We start from the raw sequence: 19,049 nt of genomic DNA on the forward strand, positions 1-19,049 counted from the left end.
GAGTTAGGAGTATGCAGGTTTCCCCTCTGGTTTGGTAATGTTCACAGGATGCTTGTGGCATTGTAATGTACTCAGGGCAGTTCCAGCACACACAGCACGTGTCAAGCTACCTCACTTCCCACCCCTGTATGTCCATCCCTCCCCTACGGGCAACCCCACAGTCAAAGGCAGGGCGATTCCTTGGGCAAAGGGGAGGCAGAATTTTGCGGAGTAAAAAGCCATGCCTACCTTTGGAAAGATATTTCCATCACAGCCAACAGTGCGGCTTGATGTTGGTTACAGCAGGCAATAAAACTGACACTGCTCTGGGAAGACAGAGGAACATTCCACAGAACTGCTGATACATCAGTTTTTTCCTCTATGCACCCGCAAAATGAATATATATTGTTAATGGTTGGATACAATGATCTCAAATGTCTTTTCCAACCCTAATGACTCTACGAGTCTTCCTGGCATCACCTATAGCTTACCCAAAGTTAAGGTGCTGAGAACTGAGCTGGATGTCAGGTCCTCAAACTAGCGTTCCTGAGGTACCCTAGAAAACTGCAAATCAGCCACTGAATGGTTACGGAAATAATTAATTAATCTCTCTTCAGTGTTAATGATGATAAAATATGTTTAATGGAGGCCAAAAACAATCAGCACAGATGATACTATCAGCAGCAATGACAAAAGGTCTTCACTTGTTGCTAATGACGTAAAGCACTAGGCACATCCCGATGTTCCCCCAATATACAATGATGTGAGTAAGCCTGTGCTCAGATTTGTGTGCAGAAGTGGGCCGTGAGGGGGGAGTGCTGGACTGGGAGACAGAGAGCTAGGCTCTGAGGCCTGACCTAATATTGAATTTCACCCAAACTTAGGTCCAATCCTCTCCCATGTGTGTGCTTCTGCTTCTATTTCCACTTTTGACATTTTCTTTAAATTATATTTAATTTTTTTTCTTAAACTTACGTAGGACTGATACAAGCAGTGAGGACCCACCTCTGTGGGAGTGGAACTGAGCAGAGGCATGAGCGTATTACAAACCCCAGCAGCCCTGGCGCACTCTACAGGCAGCTGCACTGACCCCATAGGCAGACCACTCTCAGGAAGGATTCCTAGTCTTGGGCACGAAACCCAGAAGAACCAGGGGATGTTGGGACTTTACCTGCCGTAACTTGGCCGTGCTCAATTAAGCCATTCACTCACCACATTGGAGTGAAACATGGAAAGAGTTTAGCATTCAAGCTGTGTGACCTAGCTGTGAGAAGACAGCAATTATGTCAAGGAGATTTTGTGCATGAAGAGTCCGTGACAAAACGTTAGGTCAGGTCAGGCACCACAGAAATGTAAAAGGGAGGATGACTGTCAGCCTTCAATAACCAAAACAGGGAGCCGCTGCCGTTTCATGCAGCAACACGTGCAACAGCTGTCAAACAAAAACTTCCTCTTCTCCGGTTTGTAAAACCACTGGCCTGGGGAGTAACTGGACTACCAACACGAGCACCTTTGGTTTGGGAAGTAGCAGCTCGGGCCAGGCGACAGCGCTAGGAATCAGCGAGCCCAAATATGCCAACAGCCACAGCGCTTCTGCTCGATTCTGCTACTTAAATGCAACTTGCGTTTAAAAACGAGGCCGTACCCCTGGATCGCATCCGGCGGGGACGGGCTGTACCTACACACAGGTGGGCAGCGCCGGGGATGCCGGTTCAGGGTGAGGGGAACGACAGCGCTCCCCCGGCACGGCGCGGTGCCGGCAGGTGCGGGGCTCCCCGCGCGGGGCAGAACAGGGGCAGTGCCGGGGCGGCTCCGGGGGCGATGCCGGGCGGGCACGGAACGCGATCCGGGCAGGGACAGCCCCGCCGGCGGCACCGGCCTCCCTAATGGGCATGTGCGAGCGCCGCACATGCCCACTCGGGCGCGCGGGCAGTGCCGGGCTGCGCTGGCCCCGCCGCCGCGGCACCTGTGCGGCCGCACCGCGGGGCGCTGCCGTCGGGCACCCCGGGGCGCGGCCCGGCCCCGCCGCCGCGGGAAGTGCCTGGACGTTTGTGGCGGCGGGTCCCCGCGCGAAAGCCCCCCCAAGAAACACACCCAACTCCCCCTGCACGGGGGGCGGTCGTTCCGCGCCCCAGCGCCCTCCCGCCCGTCCGTGCCGCGGCCGGGCTGCGCTACCTCGCGGTCCCGGGGCCGGCGATTGCCGCCGGCGGCGGCGGGCGGGGCCGGGCGGGGCGGGGCGCGCCGCGGCGTCCCGAGCGCGGCCGGCGGGGCGGCCCCGGCGGGAGGCGCCGCGCTGCGCCCGCCGCCCCGTGCGAGGCGCCGCCCGGCGTGGCCCCGCGCCCCTGGGCGGAGGGCGGCGGCGGCGGCGGGGGCGCCGCCGAGGGCTTTCCGCGCCCGCCCCGCCTCGCTTCGCCTGCCGCGGCCGGGGGATTAGTCAGCAGTCTGCGGGCAGCCCCGCTCCCGCGCGAACTCCGCGGCGGGGGCGGGGAGCGGCGCTTGCCCCTTCCCCTTCCCGCGGCGGGGCGGCGGCGGGGCTGCCCCCCTGCCCCCCCGCGGGCGGTCCGCGCCGCCGCTCCGCGGCGAGGGGCGGCGGGTTGGGAAGTGAGGCATCGAGGGGCTGGGAAACTCCTCTCGGGCACGGCGGCGTTGCGGGAGGACGGGCGCCCGAGCCGCCCCGCGCACGCAGCCGGGCGGGCGCGCACACACCGCACACACACGCACACGCGCGGCGGCGGCCCCCGGCCCCCCGCAGCCGCGGCCGGCGGGGAGGCGGCGCCCGGTGGGGCTGCCCCATGGTCTTGCGGGGGCCGTGGGGGAGCTGCGGGGGCCCCGGCGCGGCGCTCGCCCTCCTGCGCGCCCTCCGCACTAGGATGTTGCGGCAGGTCTTGCACAGGGGGCTGGGGACGTCCTTCTCCCGGCTCGGCCACTTCGTCGCCAGCCACCCGGTGTTCTTCGCCTCGGCGCCCGTGCTTATCTCCATCCTTCTGGGCGCCAGCTTCAGCCGCTACCAGGTGGAGGAGAACGTGGAGCACCTCCTAGCTCCCACGCACAGCCTGGCCAAGATCGAGAGGAACCTGGTGGACAGCCTCTTCCCGGTGAACCGCTCCAAGCACCGGCTCTACTCCGACCTGCAGACGCCGGGGAGGTACGGCCGGGTGATCATCACCTCCTTTCGCAAGGCCAACATGCTGGACCAGCACCACACCGATCTCATCCTCAAGGTAACCGCGGCGGGTCCCCCGGCCATCACCGCCCCGCGTCCCGCCCCGCTCCCCGCACCTGCCCGCCGGCACGGACCCACCCGCGCACGCCGGGCTCTGCCGCCGCTGCCACCGCAGCTCCCCGGTCACCTCCCTGCAACAGTTGGGACGCCAGCCCGGCGCGGGGAGCCGGCATCGCGCTCCCTGCCAGCGCCGCGGGATCCGCTCTCTTCCCCTTTTTTTTTTTCTTTTCCTTTCCTGTTTTCCCTGTTTTGCTTTTACTTGCTTTGGGTGAGCGAGAAGGGCAGTCTGCTTGCTTAAGTAATTTTTCTGTGTCTCTATACTCGCGCGGCAGTCGTGCTCCCGAGTTACGGCGTCTCGGGCTTTGATAGACTCAAACTTCAAAAGCAGTTAGGTACCAATCTGCCAGGCTGCCGAGAATGGTTTTGGGGGCTGCTGCTGTGTCTGGGCTGCACTTCTCCACAGAGAGGGGTAGCATAAAACCTTCTTCTCACTGCTCATGAAGGCAAATGACATAACTCGACAGATTATTTTTAGCGGGTAGTGTTTTTTCCCCCTTCATTCCCACCCCACCATCACAGAAAATGCTGGTTTCATAGACGAAGAGAAAATCTAGCCCTGCCGTGGATTGCAGGCATGGTGCAGCCTGTGCTGCCGGTTCAAGTTAGAGCGGGCAGCATCTTTCCCTGTCACTTGAGCGGCACGGAGCGTGCGAGTTACAATCTAACAGGACATCTCACCCGACTATGTGTCATAACATGTCGGAAACCTGGGAGGATAGATGCAAAAACTGTGTGCTGAGAGAGTCAAGTTCACCCAGGAAAAAAGAAAGGAACATTTGGAAATAACCAGAGGTGTGGCTAGTTCTATCCTGCACGTTTTTGCTGTTGCCTTGAGGAAACCCAAGAGACTCAGCATTGCTTTTTTTTTTCTTTTTCTTCTGTTCTGAACGTCAAACTGTCAGCCCATATAAAAGCCAATGTTAATTCTTTTTAATTGCTTCAGGGAGTCTCTCTTCTAAAATGAGAAAACAGATGCAAACACCTATTGTAAAAGACTTCGGTCAGACCTCCCTCTTTACTAAACAAGGAAATAACTGTTACAGTGGATTTATTTATATTTTATTTCGACTGTAGGCACATACAGAACTATAGTACAAAGCCACTCAGTATTTTATGTTTTCCTTTTGACATATTACCCAACAGTAATGAGCAAACAGATTTAATGTGTCAACTCACTAAGTACAGTAACAAGAATGTTACCGGCCAATGAGAAAACTCCAGAGAGACAATTTTCATTCCTTCATTTTCTTGTACCCTGAATTGCAGTCGCATCCAGTATGTGCACATTTACTCAGTCATAGGATAATAATGATAATGGATTTTTTTCTCTGTACTGCCTTCTCTAGGGATCTGTAGTTTTGTCAATAGCACAGTGACACACAAATAAATGGTACTCAGAATCTTTCCGCAAGCAAACTTCTGCATAAGATTTATCACGTCAGCGAAAGAGGTATAACTTAGAAAGTTCTGTCAGTATTTAATACAACCTCATTTTTAATGGACAGAATTGGCCAACAGAATGATTATTTTTCATTTATTGAGATAATGAACTCCATTACCATTTGACTGTTTAGACATTGTCAGGCATATTTGATGCATTATTTCCAACTCTTTACTTATCCAGTTAATTCCAATATGCCTTGTGTAGAATAGATTATATTCTTTGTCCTGATTATTTTTCTGTTTGTGGGCAGAGACGCACTCAGGCAGCTGCCTATCCAACCTTGTGGATAGCTCTGTGGGTCAAAGAGCAGCAAAACACGAGGGAGGGCTCCTAGCTCCCAATATTGTAACATCTGTTGTGATACAGGGCTAAATCATTTTGTGTTAACAGGGCCCACGAAGCGAAGGAGAAAGGAAAAGGTGGCCATCAAAGTTTTCTTATATATATGCAGTTGTATGAATGGGAGAAGGGAGCAAAGGCAGCCCCAGCCCCGGTCCAGAGCCAACCAACTCAAAATACATTGCTTGGAAATAAGTGTCCTGGATGAAACCGTAGGTAACCCCACTCACGTTTCTGAAAATTGTGCCTTGTAGGCACAATCAGGACAGAGAACCTGAACAGCACCATTTTCTTATGTTTCTTTTTCTGGAGGACGATCTCCCCAAGGGAGAGGTTTTGTTTTAGAATAACTGTCAGGTTGGATGCTGGCTCCTCCTGCATGGCTGTTGGTGCGTCTCCACCCACAAGCAGGAGGATGGGAGACACAGGAGAATGGTTGCCCCAGGCAGATGCTGGCTGCTCTTGCCGCACCTCTTCTTGGTTTCCTTACCTGCCACATCCCACCTCATCTGCCAAGGAGGGAAGAGAATGAACCCTGAGCAGCTACAGCTGCCGTAGTCATGTGGCAAGGGAAGCAGATTTCCTCTGATTCAGGCAGAGGAAGAAGTCAGCTTTCATTTTTGTCCCCTTAAGTAAAGAGATACAAAGTTTGGGGGTCTGAGCAGTTGAAATTGAAACATAGCTGGTTAATTATTCTAATATCCTAATCAATTATTTAGTCAGTGAAATAAGTTCTGTGGTGATATCTCTAAAACACTCTGGTTAGCTTAGTGCAATTCCTCATGGGCACGTTTACCAGAGCTGAGAAACTCGCCGCTACTGCAACTGCACAATGCCTCGTTGGCTGGCTGGAAAGAGATTCTGGAAATGGCTCAGCCTCACCACTGTCTCAGTCCCAGGTCTCGAGCAGTGCTCCTGGAGCAGGAACTACCACAGGACTCCCCCCTGACAGCACACATCTGCCAGGGCCACACTGGCTGCTCACATGACAGCGGCGGGTCTTGCTGAACGTACAAGCTGCTTCACACAAGGTGTCTACTGCTCGTTAGCAGGGAGGCGTGTGGCTGCCTTATATAATAGTTTTGATTTGGAGATGAGGCCAAGTCCTCTTTTATTTAATATTTTTGTATAAATCTCTATCCATAGTTCTGATAGCTCTCATAAATGCTTGAACCATTCTAAGCGTACCATCCCAATGTAGCGTTTCCAGCTGGCATAGTCATTTGCAGAAGACAGGGAGAAATCTAAACATATCCTCAGTCTCTGCTCTTGAATACATGATCCAATAAAAAGCCTTGGTAGAATCTCAGATATGGAAGAGATGCATCCAGAGACTGATATACTGTGGGAGGACAATAATGAAATTTTACTCGCTGCAGTACCTGCTCTATAGCTGAGCACAGGGAACTGGCCTCTTGTGCTGTCGGTGCGCAGGACCTTTCCTCCTCAAGATTTCACTCTTGAGAGAGAGAGAGAGAGAGAGAAAGAGAGAGAGAGAGAGAGGTAGGAAGTAAAAACACTGAACTGAAGAAAGTGTGCTTTTACCCCTGTATTTCCAATAACAGCTTGGAGAACCAAAAATAATTGGGATATTTGGTGTGGACAATCATGCAGAAGTTCAGATGATTATGTAAAGTCTGTAGATATCGACTAAGCCTAGAATCCCACCTAAGAATAGTGTTAAAACAGCCCCCTACCATTTCATAGTGGTATTTCCACTTGCAGCTAGAAACTTTTTAGGTTGAAGTCGTACAGACTCACTGGAAATACAGACCTAGACAGATATTTGAACCTCAGAAAATATGGTCTAATTTAGCCAGGATTTGAGAGCCATCCTTTTGAACCTGTTTGTTCCTCTATGCTTACAGTGAGTTAACTACATTATACTACTGAAGACTTTTTAAAAAAAATTTAAGGTTTCCTTTTTTCCCCCAGAAAAATATCGTCTTTTCCACTTACATTACTGTGTTTATAACAATAACACAGTACTAATGTTTTTTTGGCAAAAACTCCACTTAAGATGTCAAGACATAAAGATGAAAAGAATTGAAATGTAACATGCCTTACTCCTTACTGAAGGCGATCGTGTTTGCAGTTTGCCTCTATGAAAATCTGCAGATAAGAGGTTTTCTTCTTTAAAGAAATCTCTACTAACTACAGTTTTTTAGAAGTGCTTATACATCGCTCTTCTCATATGAACTGGCCGTTAATTGACATAGATAACTGATTAAATATCTATTTGAACATGCAAACAAAGTAAAATTAGGTATTTCCATCTAAAGGCACGTTTATTTAAGAGCTTCAGAACTTCTGATTACTGCAGAACAAAACAGTTTAACTTCAAAATCTTGCAGACCTCGTACTTTTTGGGGTTTTATTTCCTCTCTCTGCTCCTTAATTATTCTGTTCCTGTTCATGTGTGCACCAGCATGCTCTGTCTGTGGTCTTCACAGATTTCCTCACTTACTTTGTATGTGTGAGGAAACTCCTGGAGGAAACAACCATCTTTAGAAATAACATGTTTATGTTTTATGTCTGTGGTATTTCCAAATGCTTTGCTGTACAAACATGGCATGCTTAAACCATTATTTTCAAAGTCGGTGGAAGTGGATTGTGGTTGTTTAGTGGAACCAAAATCTGGGTCTGTTTTGACCCTGACTAGCACAACGTACCCTTTATTTTAAAACTTTGACTACTTCTGAGTGCCTGGACACAAGCACTCAGCTGTGGATCTGGCAATGGATGTAGTAGGTCTTCACCTTCTCTCAGGCACTAAAAACACTTCCAGGGAAACAGTCTGTAGAACAAATAGTGCATTCTGCTGACAAATATAAAGGATGAAGTCATGTCTTTAGAGCAAGGCTGTGAGATGAGGGGAAGAGTCCTAATACAAGAAAAACAAGGGTGTGAAAGCAGTAGAAGTGCAAGCCTGTTGTCATAGCAGCACAATGCTGCAGGGCTAAAATGTATCTTATGCGAAAACAGATGAGAATTAAGATATGCAGGTAAGATCTGGGCACAGCTGAGGAAGAGGGAAGATAAATAGCATGTTGCAAGTGTGGAAGTGTGTACGGAAACCCCCCTGAGCTCCAGATGTCAGCAGCAGGAACTCCTCCGTGTGATTCCTGCAGGCAAGAGGATTTGGTCTCTCCTGCAGGTACTGGTCCGTGGCTAGAGCAGAAGTCCTAAAGTTGCCTGTGCCTGGGAGGACGACCACATCCCACTGGTCCCCACTACCCCCATGCCCTGCTCCAGTAGCACCGGCCAGGACAGGGGCCCTCTGCCCTCCCTCCTGCTTCAGTCTGTGCTGTGATGTGCCCTACAACCCTGTGCTGCGGCCAGCCAGGCAGCCTGTGCTAGGAATGCCCCAGCAGTCCATGTTGCCTCGCCTTTCCTGCCTTTGGAAGGTCAAACCTCGTCTCCCCTGTGACAAACAGATCACATGGGGACAGGATTTTTCACTGCATGGCCAGACGTGTGTATGTGATGGGGCATCACCCTTCTGGGAGAGCACAGCAGGTGGGCAGGGCAGGTGTGAGAGGCCAGGAATGTCTGTGCATCACAGCCATTGAGGCCAGGCCACCAGCACCCCAGGCAGTGCCACAAGGCTCCAGGAGAGCTGCCAGCAATCCCCACTGACACATCTGGGCTTCCCAAAAGCGGTGACAAGGCCTTGCCTTTAAGTTGGAGTTTACAGCAGGAAAACCCCTGCTCTCCTGTTGGAAGAGAGAAGGAGGAGCCAAGTTGTTAATTAATGCGATGAGCTGTGAACTTGCAGATATTGAGGTTTCCCTGCAGCGAAGAAGGGACTATTCCTCAGGCTTCTGCTGGAGGAGCCCTTGGCAAGAGCCTGCACCGTGTCTCCAGCCCTCTGAGAAGTAGTATAAAGGTGGAAGGGTGTTTATGGAGAGATCTGAGGTGAATAGAGAAAGCCACTGGTGGTTGAACTGATGCAAGATCAGACATAGGAGCGAAGTTTTATTCTTTTTTTCCCCATCATGAAAAAGCAATCTCACAGCTGCACACCAGGCTATGCAGAGGGGTTTCTGCTGCCCAGGCATCCTGTCCTCCAGCAGCAGTAAGCCCAAAAACCAGAGTGGACTTCTCTTGGTGGAACAAATTCAGGCAGATTTACAAGGGTGATTGTCAGAATTAAGATGGTATTGATTAGAAAAGCTTCTCCACTTCAGATTAGAAAAGAAAAATGATATCTAGCGATTTTCTGTAGCTACCAAGAAGACAGATGGAAATGTAAATGCACGCACATCTGCCACTTGGAGCACTAATAGTTGTCCCTCAGTTGATGACTTGTAGTTTGAACAATTTTTAGATTTTATTTTTATGAAAATTGTTTGGAGAAAGTATAATTCACCGTGTTTTGGACAGCTGAAAAAAATTAGTTACAAAAATAAATACCGTGCATAATTAGTATCTTAGCATCTCTTCAGGAAACCTGATTGTAGGACTGATAGAAAAAGAGCCCAGCTACTCATAGCCATCCTCACTGCATGCTCTGCAGCTGTGACTTCTAATGTTTATCCTGAGCCATTAGGATCCATTGGCTTCCTCTGTCGGCTGTGTGCACGCTCTTCGTCCCTTGGCTAGACTGGCATGGTCCAGGAGGCCACTGCCCACCAGCCTCCTTTGAATCCCTGCCCTGGACCCATGGTCAGCAGGGCACAGCCCTCATCTGGGGCTCCCTTGCATTCCCTTCCTGCACCTTCTGATGAAAATGTGCTCCTGAAAGTTTCATTTTGCCCATGTCTGCAGATCCCAGAGTGTTTTCTTTCGTGAATTAAGCTGGAAGCTGTGGAAGTCTTTTCCCTCTCATAACCTTTTTATGTTTTATCTGAGGCCATCTCTTAACGTGAATAAAAAAAGTACACTGCAAAGATATGACATGCCAGAGATTACTGAGATCATAGAAAAAGTGAAGAAATTTATAGCTATCCATTAAAAGCTTTTTCGTCTCTTCATTTTCCTTGGCACAAGTTACCTGTAAAAATAACTAAAAGAGTAAACCAGCTTCACATAAAAATGAAGCATATATTTAAAATTACTGTCTTAATCCTGCTTTCTAGTTTTTCGTCTTGAACCCAAAACAGTGATGAGATTTTAAGCAGTAATAGATAATGAGTTCAAAGCCTTCTCAGGCTTTCCTCCATAACCATGAGATCAAACATTCTTTACATTTCTTTTTTTTTTAATGAAAGCTGAGATAAAAAAAAATCACAATACTTCAGACTCCAAGAGTCAGAGAAAAAAATAGACTTGGTGAAAATGACAGTAAAAAAATTTTAAGAGTAGCAACACTGATGAGCAAAGCTAATATTTAATTTGAGCCATCAGATACCGACTGAAAGACTGAACAGAGTCATATAATAACAGTAACGGCAAAGTAATAGGGCATTGCAAAGATCATACTCCTGTGAGTAAAACATGTTTATGTGCCAGATCATTGGCAGTACAGGAGGACATCCATATATCTAGCTAGTTTTGTCTTTTTGATTATTCATCAACTGTATGTCAAGTAGCAAAGTATAATCGAGTCCTTACAGTGAGTGGTGTCCCCTATAAACATCACATGTTGCTCAGCAGCAAAACCAAATATATTTTTGAGGTATATATGATAAGCAGGAGGTAGTTGTACACATCTCTAATAATAAAAATGATGGCAGCTTCTAAGACAGCCAGAATGTCTTTTCATGAGCTGGGTGTAGGACCTTGGCAAATATTGAAGGGTCCCGTTGCATGCTGCTGTCACTGTCACCACGGAGTTTCCCTGGGAGCAAAGCTGTGCCACCAGTGAGGTGAGACCCCTGTGGGACACCAGTGGCTATCGCTGGGTCCTTGTCCTTCATCCCCTTTGCCTGCAACTTTGATTGGGGCAGGAGATTATGTAATGTGAGCTTAAAGGATTTCTGGGATTGGATCATTTTGCAGGTGAATCAGCAGTTTCTAACCTCTCCCTGCTGGGATGGGATCTGTTTCCTTCACAGGGAGGCTGCAGACTTTTTTGTTACCTGATTAAATTGACAAAATTCTGGTAATAGCTGCTCACTTTTGAATTAAAGAAAGGATTTCTCAACAAAGCAAGGAGATTACAGGTTTTTCTTACCCCTTCTTGTATCTCCCTGCATCTTTTGCATGGAACTAAGAATAAAAACAAGCTTTTCTTTCTGTCCTGACCATACATCTCCAAGTACAACCCCTTTGCCTTCAGGTTCAGCTTTGATGCCAGTGCTGAAAGTTGTGGAGAGCTGTCTCACAGAGCCCAGTGCGGGACTTGGCCATCCCAAGGCACCCAAACTGAGCCTACAGAGGGGCTCTGGTTCCTGGCACCTGTCTTCCTGTGCTGGTGGCAGAGGTTGGAGGACCAGCAGACAAAAACAACTTGAAGAATTTTTAGCCGTTGCTCTCTGAGGCCCTGGTGCAAAATGTTTTAGCCCAGGATAAGTGAAAGGATTTTAGCTTTCGCTTCGTGGCATCTTCTATGCCCACAGGCAGAACCAGCTGGTGGGGCAGTGCGATTTCACCACCTCTCATCTCTCAGCTGTGCCACAGGCTTAAATGTGGCTCGGTGTGGAGGTGAGACCAACACAGCCCTCACCCGGAGGGATTTGCCAAAAGGGATTTGTCTCCCAATTGAAGCCATCTTTCCTCGCTTTCTAAAATAAATAGCTGAGTGAGCTTGGGACTTAAAGTAAACAGAGACCAAGATGTTACCAAGTGCAAATGACTAAAGGCTAGAAGAAGAGAAAACGTTGTTCTAGAAATCTCTGGCATGGTGTGGGACACACGGCACCGTTTTCAGAAGAGAGGGGAAGTGCAAGTGATGGTCACTGTTTAAACAACAATGAAAGGAAAAGGTGGAAGTTACTATTTTGTGCTTGAGCACTTTCAGGGACCGTGTGCCACCATGGCAAGGGAGCTGTGCAGTTCTCATACTGCAGTGCTCTGGCATCTCAGCAGTAAACTGCTTTTTGGTTCCTTGCACTGCTAGCTAGCTGAAAAAGCTGTGAGTGATGAGCACGCAGTATATGTCTCCCTTCAAGAAAAAACGTTCATTCAGCTTTTATTATTCCTTTAAATTTCCCTTTCTCCTAATAGGATCAGTAAGGATAAGAAAACAGCTGAATAAATGAGAGTCTGGTAGTCAGTCGTTTGTCCCAGAACTAGATGCCAGGTTTGTTCAGAGTATGGTTACTTGCTATTAAAATCCTCTGCACTGAGGAGTGCAATATGCATTATGCATTATCATATTGTCCCCATCACACAACAGCGTTTAGCATGCCCTGTTAACAGACTGAAGTTTCCTGGGGGACCTCCTGGTGTACCATAGGCAAGCCAAATTGCAGACTGTGTAATCCCTTGAATTCGCAGGATGTGTGTACCCTTGTAAGCTTTTGGACCTTCTGTTTTCTGTGGAAGCCAGTCACCCAGGGTTATGAGAGTAGGCTCTGGATGCAAGTGGAAAAATCTATGTGGCCACAGCTGAGTTTCCAGCATGACAGCAGAAAGGAGAGTGCCGTGGGACTGCAGTTCTCGGCGGGGAAGAGGCAGCAGCCCTGTGGTGCACAGGCAGTCACAGGCAAGTAAAGGGGGAGAAGAGAGAGCCTGCAGCCATGCTGCAGCATGCCCTGCCCTGCCCTGCCCTGCACTGAGGTGGCTGAGGGTTTTTGCTAGGATCTGATCTGAAAAAGCAAAGTGCAGATATAGTGATGTATTTGTCTTGAGGATGAAAGTCTAAGTCAGGCTTCCCAGAGCAGAATCCTTGGTTGTTCTGGGGCAGTTCTCAGTATACTTTGTTGGGATGGAGGGAAAGGCAAGTTTTTCTCCTCTTTGGCTGTTTGCTGCCAATTGGAGACCAAATGTTATGACCACTGGCAAAGCTCAGGATATATCTTGTGCTCTAAACTGCACAAGTTGGCAGCCAGCTCTGGGGGCTGCTCAGCTGCCAGGGTGTGCCAGGACACAAAGCTGTCTGCCTGCTTTCCTCTCCTCCCTGAAGCCCCATAGCTGGGAGGTTCCATGGGCAGGTTCCCCCCAAGCAGTGCCCGGTCCAGCCCAGCACAGTCTCGCAGAAAGCACAGGCCACTGCTGCAGAACGGGCACTTGAGTCAGAAAGGATCATTGCCAAGAGGAAAGGAGGATGTTAAGTATGACATTTAGCTTCTAGCCTTTCACTAAAGGTGATGTAACAGCTGTGACAGATAAGGTTATTTTATAACCTAAATATTAAAAAGAAAGTGCTTCAGATGTAGAAGGAAACAAATGCAGCAGAGAGACAGGATGGGTAAATAGCAACACACACTGATAAAAGTTGCATGTCAGTTTAGTTTTTTCTGCATTGTGTCACTCCATGGATCCTCTCTGAAGGAGTTGTATTGTGAATTAATAAAGGCAGGAAATTCCTTCTATTCCTCCTCATTGCCCTCAGCTGTGCTTCTTTATATGACATCTGATTTTATAACTGTTGTCAATGAAAACCATACAGTAGCTCCCATTGTAAAAAAATTAAAATCAGATATCTGTCTTTGACTCAGTAAATCAGGGCATTCTCCTCACGCTATAATGATGTACGTTTGAATTTGTATCCCATAACAGCTCTTTCAAAGTGGAGCTTTGCAACCCCAAGCTCAAAAGACGGGAAGAATTATCCATACAGGTTCATTTCTTTGGCATGTTCCTTCAAATATTCTAATTTGTTTGGGTTTTTTTTTATAAGAAAGTTGTGCAGAAGACCCTAATCTGTTGCACGGAAAGTTATTTGTTCTCCCACCACAATGGAAAATTTTGCTCCTCACCATGGGCAGGTATCATTTTCTCACAGTACTGTGAAAAGATTTGTTAGTTTAGTTCATTTCTCAAACTTATCTTTCTAATGTCAGTATTGAACTGTTATTTTTCTGTCAAAAAAATAAAAACTACTCAAATGTGGAAAAATACACCCCCAAGCTGCTAGAGAAAAAGGTTGAGAGTATAGGAATGTTGTAATCTTTGCCTCTATGATGTCACATTATCCTGAGGAACAGAGGCAACATAATTCAATTTATACCCATCACAGATTGTGCAATGTAATCACAAAACAATCAGATTGATGGTACCATATAAATGATGGTTTGGGTTTTTTTCTACAAATAGGTCTCAAATACCACACAAAAGTCACTATGACTATTTAGTTTCAACAGATGCAACAGTTTAGCCATGATTATTAGCCATTTTGTCCGTTGCCACCAGAGGAGTGTATAAGTTCTACTGCTCTCATGTACGCAATCTTCTATATTTTTTAAACAATGTTTGTCATCAGAAAGGAGCCAATTCCATTAAATATCACCTGTTTCCAGCCTCTTTACTGGGCAGAAGAGTCTCCTCTTTGGATTACAGTGGAAAACAGCACATGCAAGTAGATAAAAAAAAAATCCCTGTAGCCAGGTCTCTTGCTCAAAATCTGAAGGCACAAAATAACTGTTTCCCCCTTTAGGGAAAAGAGAGTCCTTCTGATTTGGCTGTTCAGCTCCCTGGAAGAGCTGTCGTCTCCCCACTCTGCAGGTGAAGGAGGGCTTCTCCTTCTCTTTTGCCACCACACATTTGCAATGCACCTCTGCATCAATTCCCCCGGTGTAACAGGGACCAGAGGATAAATCCATGCAGTTCCTCAGAGCAGATCCCGTGATTTGCTTCCCCGAGGGCATCAGATGTGGCATCCAAGTGACCAGCTGTGCAGCCAGGTCCATGAGATCATTGCACCCAAGCAGCACAAGGGGTGTGTGCCCCTCTGCATTGTCCCTGCTCACACCTTGAGAGGTCACATCTCCCACCAAGCCATGCACAAAGCAGATGCACAGGAGTGTGCAGGGGGCCCTGACATTTGGGTTGTTGGTTACCCCCTGTGCCACCTTGAAAAGAGTGGAGGGACATCCTTCCTGGATCACCTTCTCTGGGGCTACCCACCGTGAAGGACATCACAGCCACAGGGAAAGTCTGCTCAGACTTGTGGTGGGTATTCTAGTATTGGCCTCAGCAGCATCCTTATGGAAGGTCTTGGAACTCTCTGCACAGGTGGGGTGGCACAGAAGGAGCTAAGTGGTAATCGTGGTGAATGAGGCCTTATCATTTTGCAAGAAAAGTTTGCAAAAAAACAGCTTGTACTTTGCTAAGGCTCCAAACATTAGTGAACTCAATATTTTTTTTTTTAAAAATGTTGCTAACCCAGCCTGTTAGGGCTATTCCCTTGCCATTGTTTAGATTTCTTGTATCTTCTATGTTGACTAAAATGGATTCAGAAAAGGTTGCAAGAGTTTTCTATATTTTTTCAAGAAGAAATGGTGATTTTGGTCTTTCTCATGCTCAAAAATAACTGAATGCTTTTGGGGTCAGAGCTCAGGCATGGCAAATTTCAGAAGCATGCAAAACAACTTACAAAGGAGGCTGCAGTAAAAGCTGCTAGACCCAACAATAACCTGTAGACCCTGAGGTTAGGAGACCCTCGCTAATTTACAGAACCTCTCAGAAAGAGAAAAGGAAAACCAGTGTCCATCTCTGTCATTGCTTCCTGCTCTCAGACTTACCGAGGATTTGATGGGGGAAAGAGGGAGGGGAAAAGAGGGCAAGTTAGTTATTGCCAGCTATCTTTTTCCTGCTGTGCCAACAGTCTCTATATGTAGGGCATGCAGCTGTAGCCCATCCTTTAAGTGAGTGCTAGTGCCCTGACACTGCCAGGCTGCTGGCACATCCTACACAGGTGGCACACCTGGTCATGTTACCCTTCTGCCTTCTGTACCTCAAGTTCATTTTTGAGAGAGTCATTGGGCAATCCTGAGCACAACAGTGTCCCTGGACATGGTTGGTCTGTAGATTTCCCTTGTGTTCTGGCCTAGATCACTTGAAAGTGGAGGTCTGGACCTTTTGAGTTTGCTTATTTAGAGAGGCCACACAACAGATGCACATGGCACAGATGCAACTCACAGCAAGACAATACAGTTATCAGCAAAGGACATGGGGGAATAATACTTCTGTTTTGATGCATGTTTCCTTTTTTTTGCAATGAGTGTGCTATTAATACCACCATCACCAGAACTTTTGTTGTTGTTGCTTAGATCAAATAGGACAGGGACAGCAGCGAGGAGCTGCTGTTGTTCTGGCTGCTGCTGTGTGAGATGAACTGATGAATAACGTGTGTGATTTCTCTTTCCCTTGTAGTTGCACTCTGCAGTGACCAGGATCCAAGTTCAAAGACCTGGTTTCAATTACACGTTTGCCCATATATGTATCCTGAACAATGACAAGACATGCATAGTGGACGACATAGTGCATGTACTGGAGGAATTAAAGGCTGCTCGTTCTTCTAATCGAACTAATTTTGCAATCACTTATCCGATTACTCACTTAAAGGATGGCAGGGAAGTGTATAACGGGCATCAGCTCGGTGGGGTTACTGTGCACAGCAAGGACCAGGTGAAGTCTGCAGAAGCCATTCAGCTCACCTACTACTTGCAGGCAATCAACTCCTTGAATGACATGGTGGCAGAGAAGTGGGAATCCATTTTTTGTGACACTGTTGAACTTTTCCAGAAATCCAACAGGAAAGTCAAAATGTATCCTTTCACTTCTTCTTCGCTGAAGGAGGATTTCCAGAAGACGAGCAGGGTGTCAGAACGCTACCTGATCACAAGCTTGGTCCTTGTGGTCACCTTGGCCATTCTCTGCTGCTCCATGCAGGATTGTGTCCGCAGCAAACCCTGGCTTGGCCTGCTGGGATTGCTGACTGTGACCCTTGCCACCCTGACTGCAGCTGGGATCATCAATCTGACTGGTGGGAAATACAATTCCACCTTCCTTGGAATTCCCTTCGTCATGTTAGGTAACTATCTCCTATCTCCTCTCTCTCTTTTGTATGTTTGTGCCTACCTGACATTTCCCAGCAAGCAGAGAAGCATCACTGCATGGTTCCCGTTGCCTCATCCCTGCAGCGCTGCCCCATGCCAAATCCACACTGCCTCTTTTCCTAAACTGTTTTTACAGTGTCAGGATGTTAAAATCACGCCAGGGGCTCCAGTATGGCATAGCACCCTGCCGTAGGATGTGAAGCCTGTGCAGTAGCAAGGAACAAGGATATGTGAATGCCATGCTTTGTGCAGAGCGGGAGCACAGCTGCTGTTCTCTGTGGATGTTTGATTCTGGTTTCAGAGGCAGACCTTTGCAGGGGTCCCCGTGCAACACTGACAGTGTCAGCTGTGCTGGCAAGCCAGAGGGACCGCCCACATTGGGCGTTTAGAGAGTGCTGGCTCCTTCAGAGAGCAGAGCAGTGCTGTCCTGGCTTGACAGGTACCTGTCTGTGGGAAAAGGTGGTGTTTGGTTCTGGGTTGCTTTTCTCCAGAAGTCCCTGTGTTGGCTGAGCAAGCATAGGGAGGGTTTCACAGCCCTGAGGGAGAGAGCTTTGACACCCCTGGTCAGGAACGGCTGTCAGTGCCAGCACATCCCATGACCGAGGGTTATGGAGGGAAGCAGTGTTGGCTACTCCCTGGCTCTTGTGTCAGCAGAGGCATCCTCACCACCCTGGCTTTGGTATTACCTTCACTCACTGTGGAGTACGGAGTGGTTTCAGTTTGTTTTGTTTTCTTCAAGGATAGGAAAAGGAGGAGAGAAGGGTGATCTTGCTCCCGACTTGAAGTCAGTGCCCTCTCCTGTTGGGACCAGGGCATTTGTGGGGATGCTGCATATTGCACCCAAACAGGCAGGAGGACTTCACGGGAGACAAAATGAGAGCTCTGGAGAGTTCACAGCCTCTTTGTTTGTGTTTGGTTCATAACCAGTGTGAAAAGCTCTGTGCGCTGTAGGTGTTTAATATGTCCTTGTTCATGCCATTATTCATTTGTGGAGAATAATGCATGCATTGATTTCATCACAGCTTCCCCAGCTGAAAATCAGTGCTCAGTAATACTTCAGGTTTCAAGTGTGAGTGTCTCCACTGACTTAGTTACATTGTGTAGTGATATGACACAGTTATTTTTATATCCAGCACCAGGTTCCTATGCCGTGGTGGTACTGTAGTACTGTTGCACTGTGGTATTGTTGCACTTTAATTAAAGACTGTGCTTCAGTGCATCACACTACCAGTTAATGTACAGAATATATTCAGTGACAGAGAGAATTTAGCTACATTACATCGACTCTCATTTTCAGATGACATCCATGAAAGTTAAGTTATATTGTAATCTAGAGAAAACGCAGCATGAGAAAATCAGAGTCAAAAGAAGGGTATTTCTCTGACCTGAGTCTTTGGTTTCTTATGCCTGTGCATGTATTATAAAATTCAGTTCTTCAAACTAAGCAGTGTATCCTACATGTAGTATCCTACATGTAACATTACATGGGAGGGGATTTCCAGATATGTTACAAGAGTAGCAGAAAAGCAGTCTAAAGTCCAGCCATATGAAATGAAAGTACATGGGGAAAATTACTCAAAAATATGAAATATTACCTTTGTTTAGGGATCAAAGCATCTGCTCACTGGGACAGCTTTTCAGATCTTTAATTTACTAACAATGACGGTGCTGAGACTTGAAATCCTCAGAGACTTATAGATAACTGTGAAAAGTTTCACATTTCTATTTTAGTACTCCTTTAAGTGCTGAGCTGTATAGCCAGCTCTGCTTTTCTTTTCCTTTTTTTTTTCTCTTTTTTTTTTTTTTTTTGGTCTTGCTTGGTTGAAGTATTCCACTCTTAAAAGGGCATCTCAGCTCTCACTGTGAAACAAGTCAAGATAGAGCAGCCAAGTTCAGGTGAATCTTGTTTGCTTCCCCAGCTGCATAAAATCTCCCAAAGGATGGGAATATCAACTGGTGAACAGAAGGCACTGAAGGCATTTTGGAGTTTTTAATGAGAACTGTTTTAAACTGGCAGATAGCTAGAAAGGCAGGGTTGCCTTCTTTTTGTTGCTGCAGTACAGCAGAAAGATTCATCATGCGTTTCAAAATGTATTTCATACCTATATGTTGTTTC

General features: G+C 47.5%; 1 protein-coding gene across 1 annotated transcript in view; it reads left to right on the forward strand.

Annotated features, from left to right (window-relative positions):
* The first annotated feature begins 2,359 nt into the window (after positions 1-2,359).
* Positions 2,360-19,049, forward strand: part of PTCHD1 (patched domain containing 1) — a 40,064-nt gene continuing 23,374 nt past the window's right edge. Inside the window, exons 1-2 of the mRNA XM_064646796.1 lie at positions 2,360-3,200; positions 16,248-16,908. Coding sequence (XP_064502866.1) covers positions 2,772-3,200; positions 16,248-16,908 — 1,090 coding nt within the window. The 5' untranslated portion in view covers positions 2,360-2,771. The remainder of the gene's footprint in view (positions 3,201-16,247; positions 16,909-19,049) is intronic.

Source organism: Pseudopipra pipra, chromosome 2 (genome assembly GCF_036250125.1).
Source record: "Pseudopipra pipra isolate bDixPip1 chromosome 2, bDixPip1.hap1, whole genome shotgun sequence".
In the NCBI taxonomy this organism is placed as follows: Eukaryota; Metazoa; Chordata; class Aves; order Passeriformes; family Pipridae; genus Pseudopipra; species Pseudopipra pipra.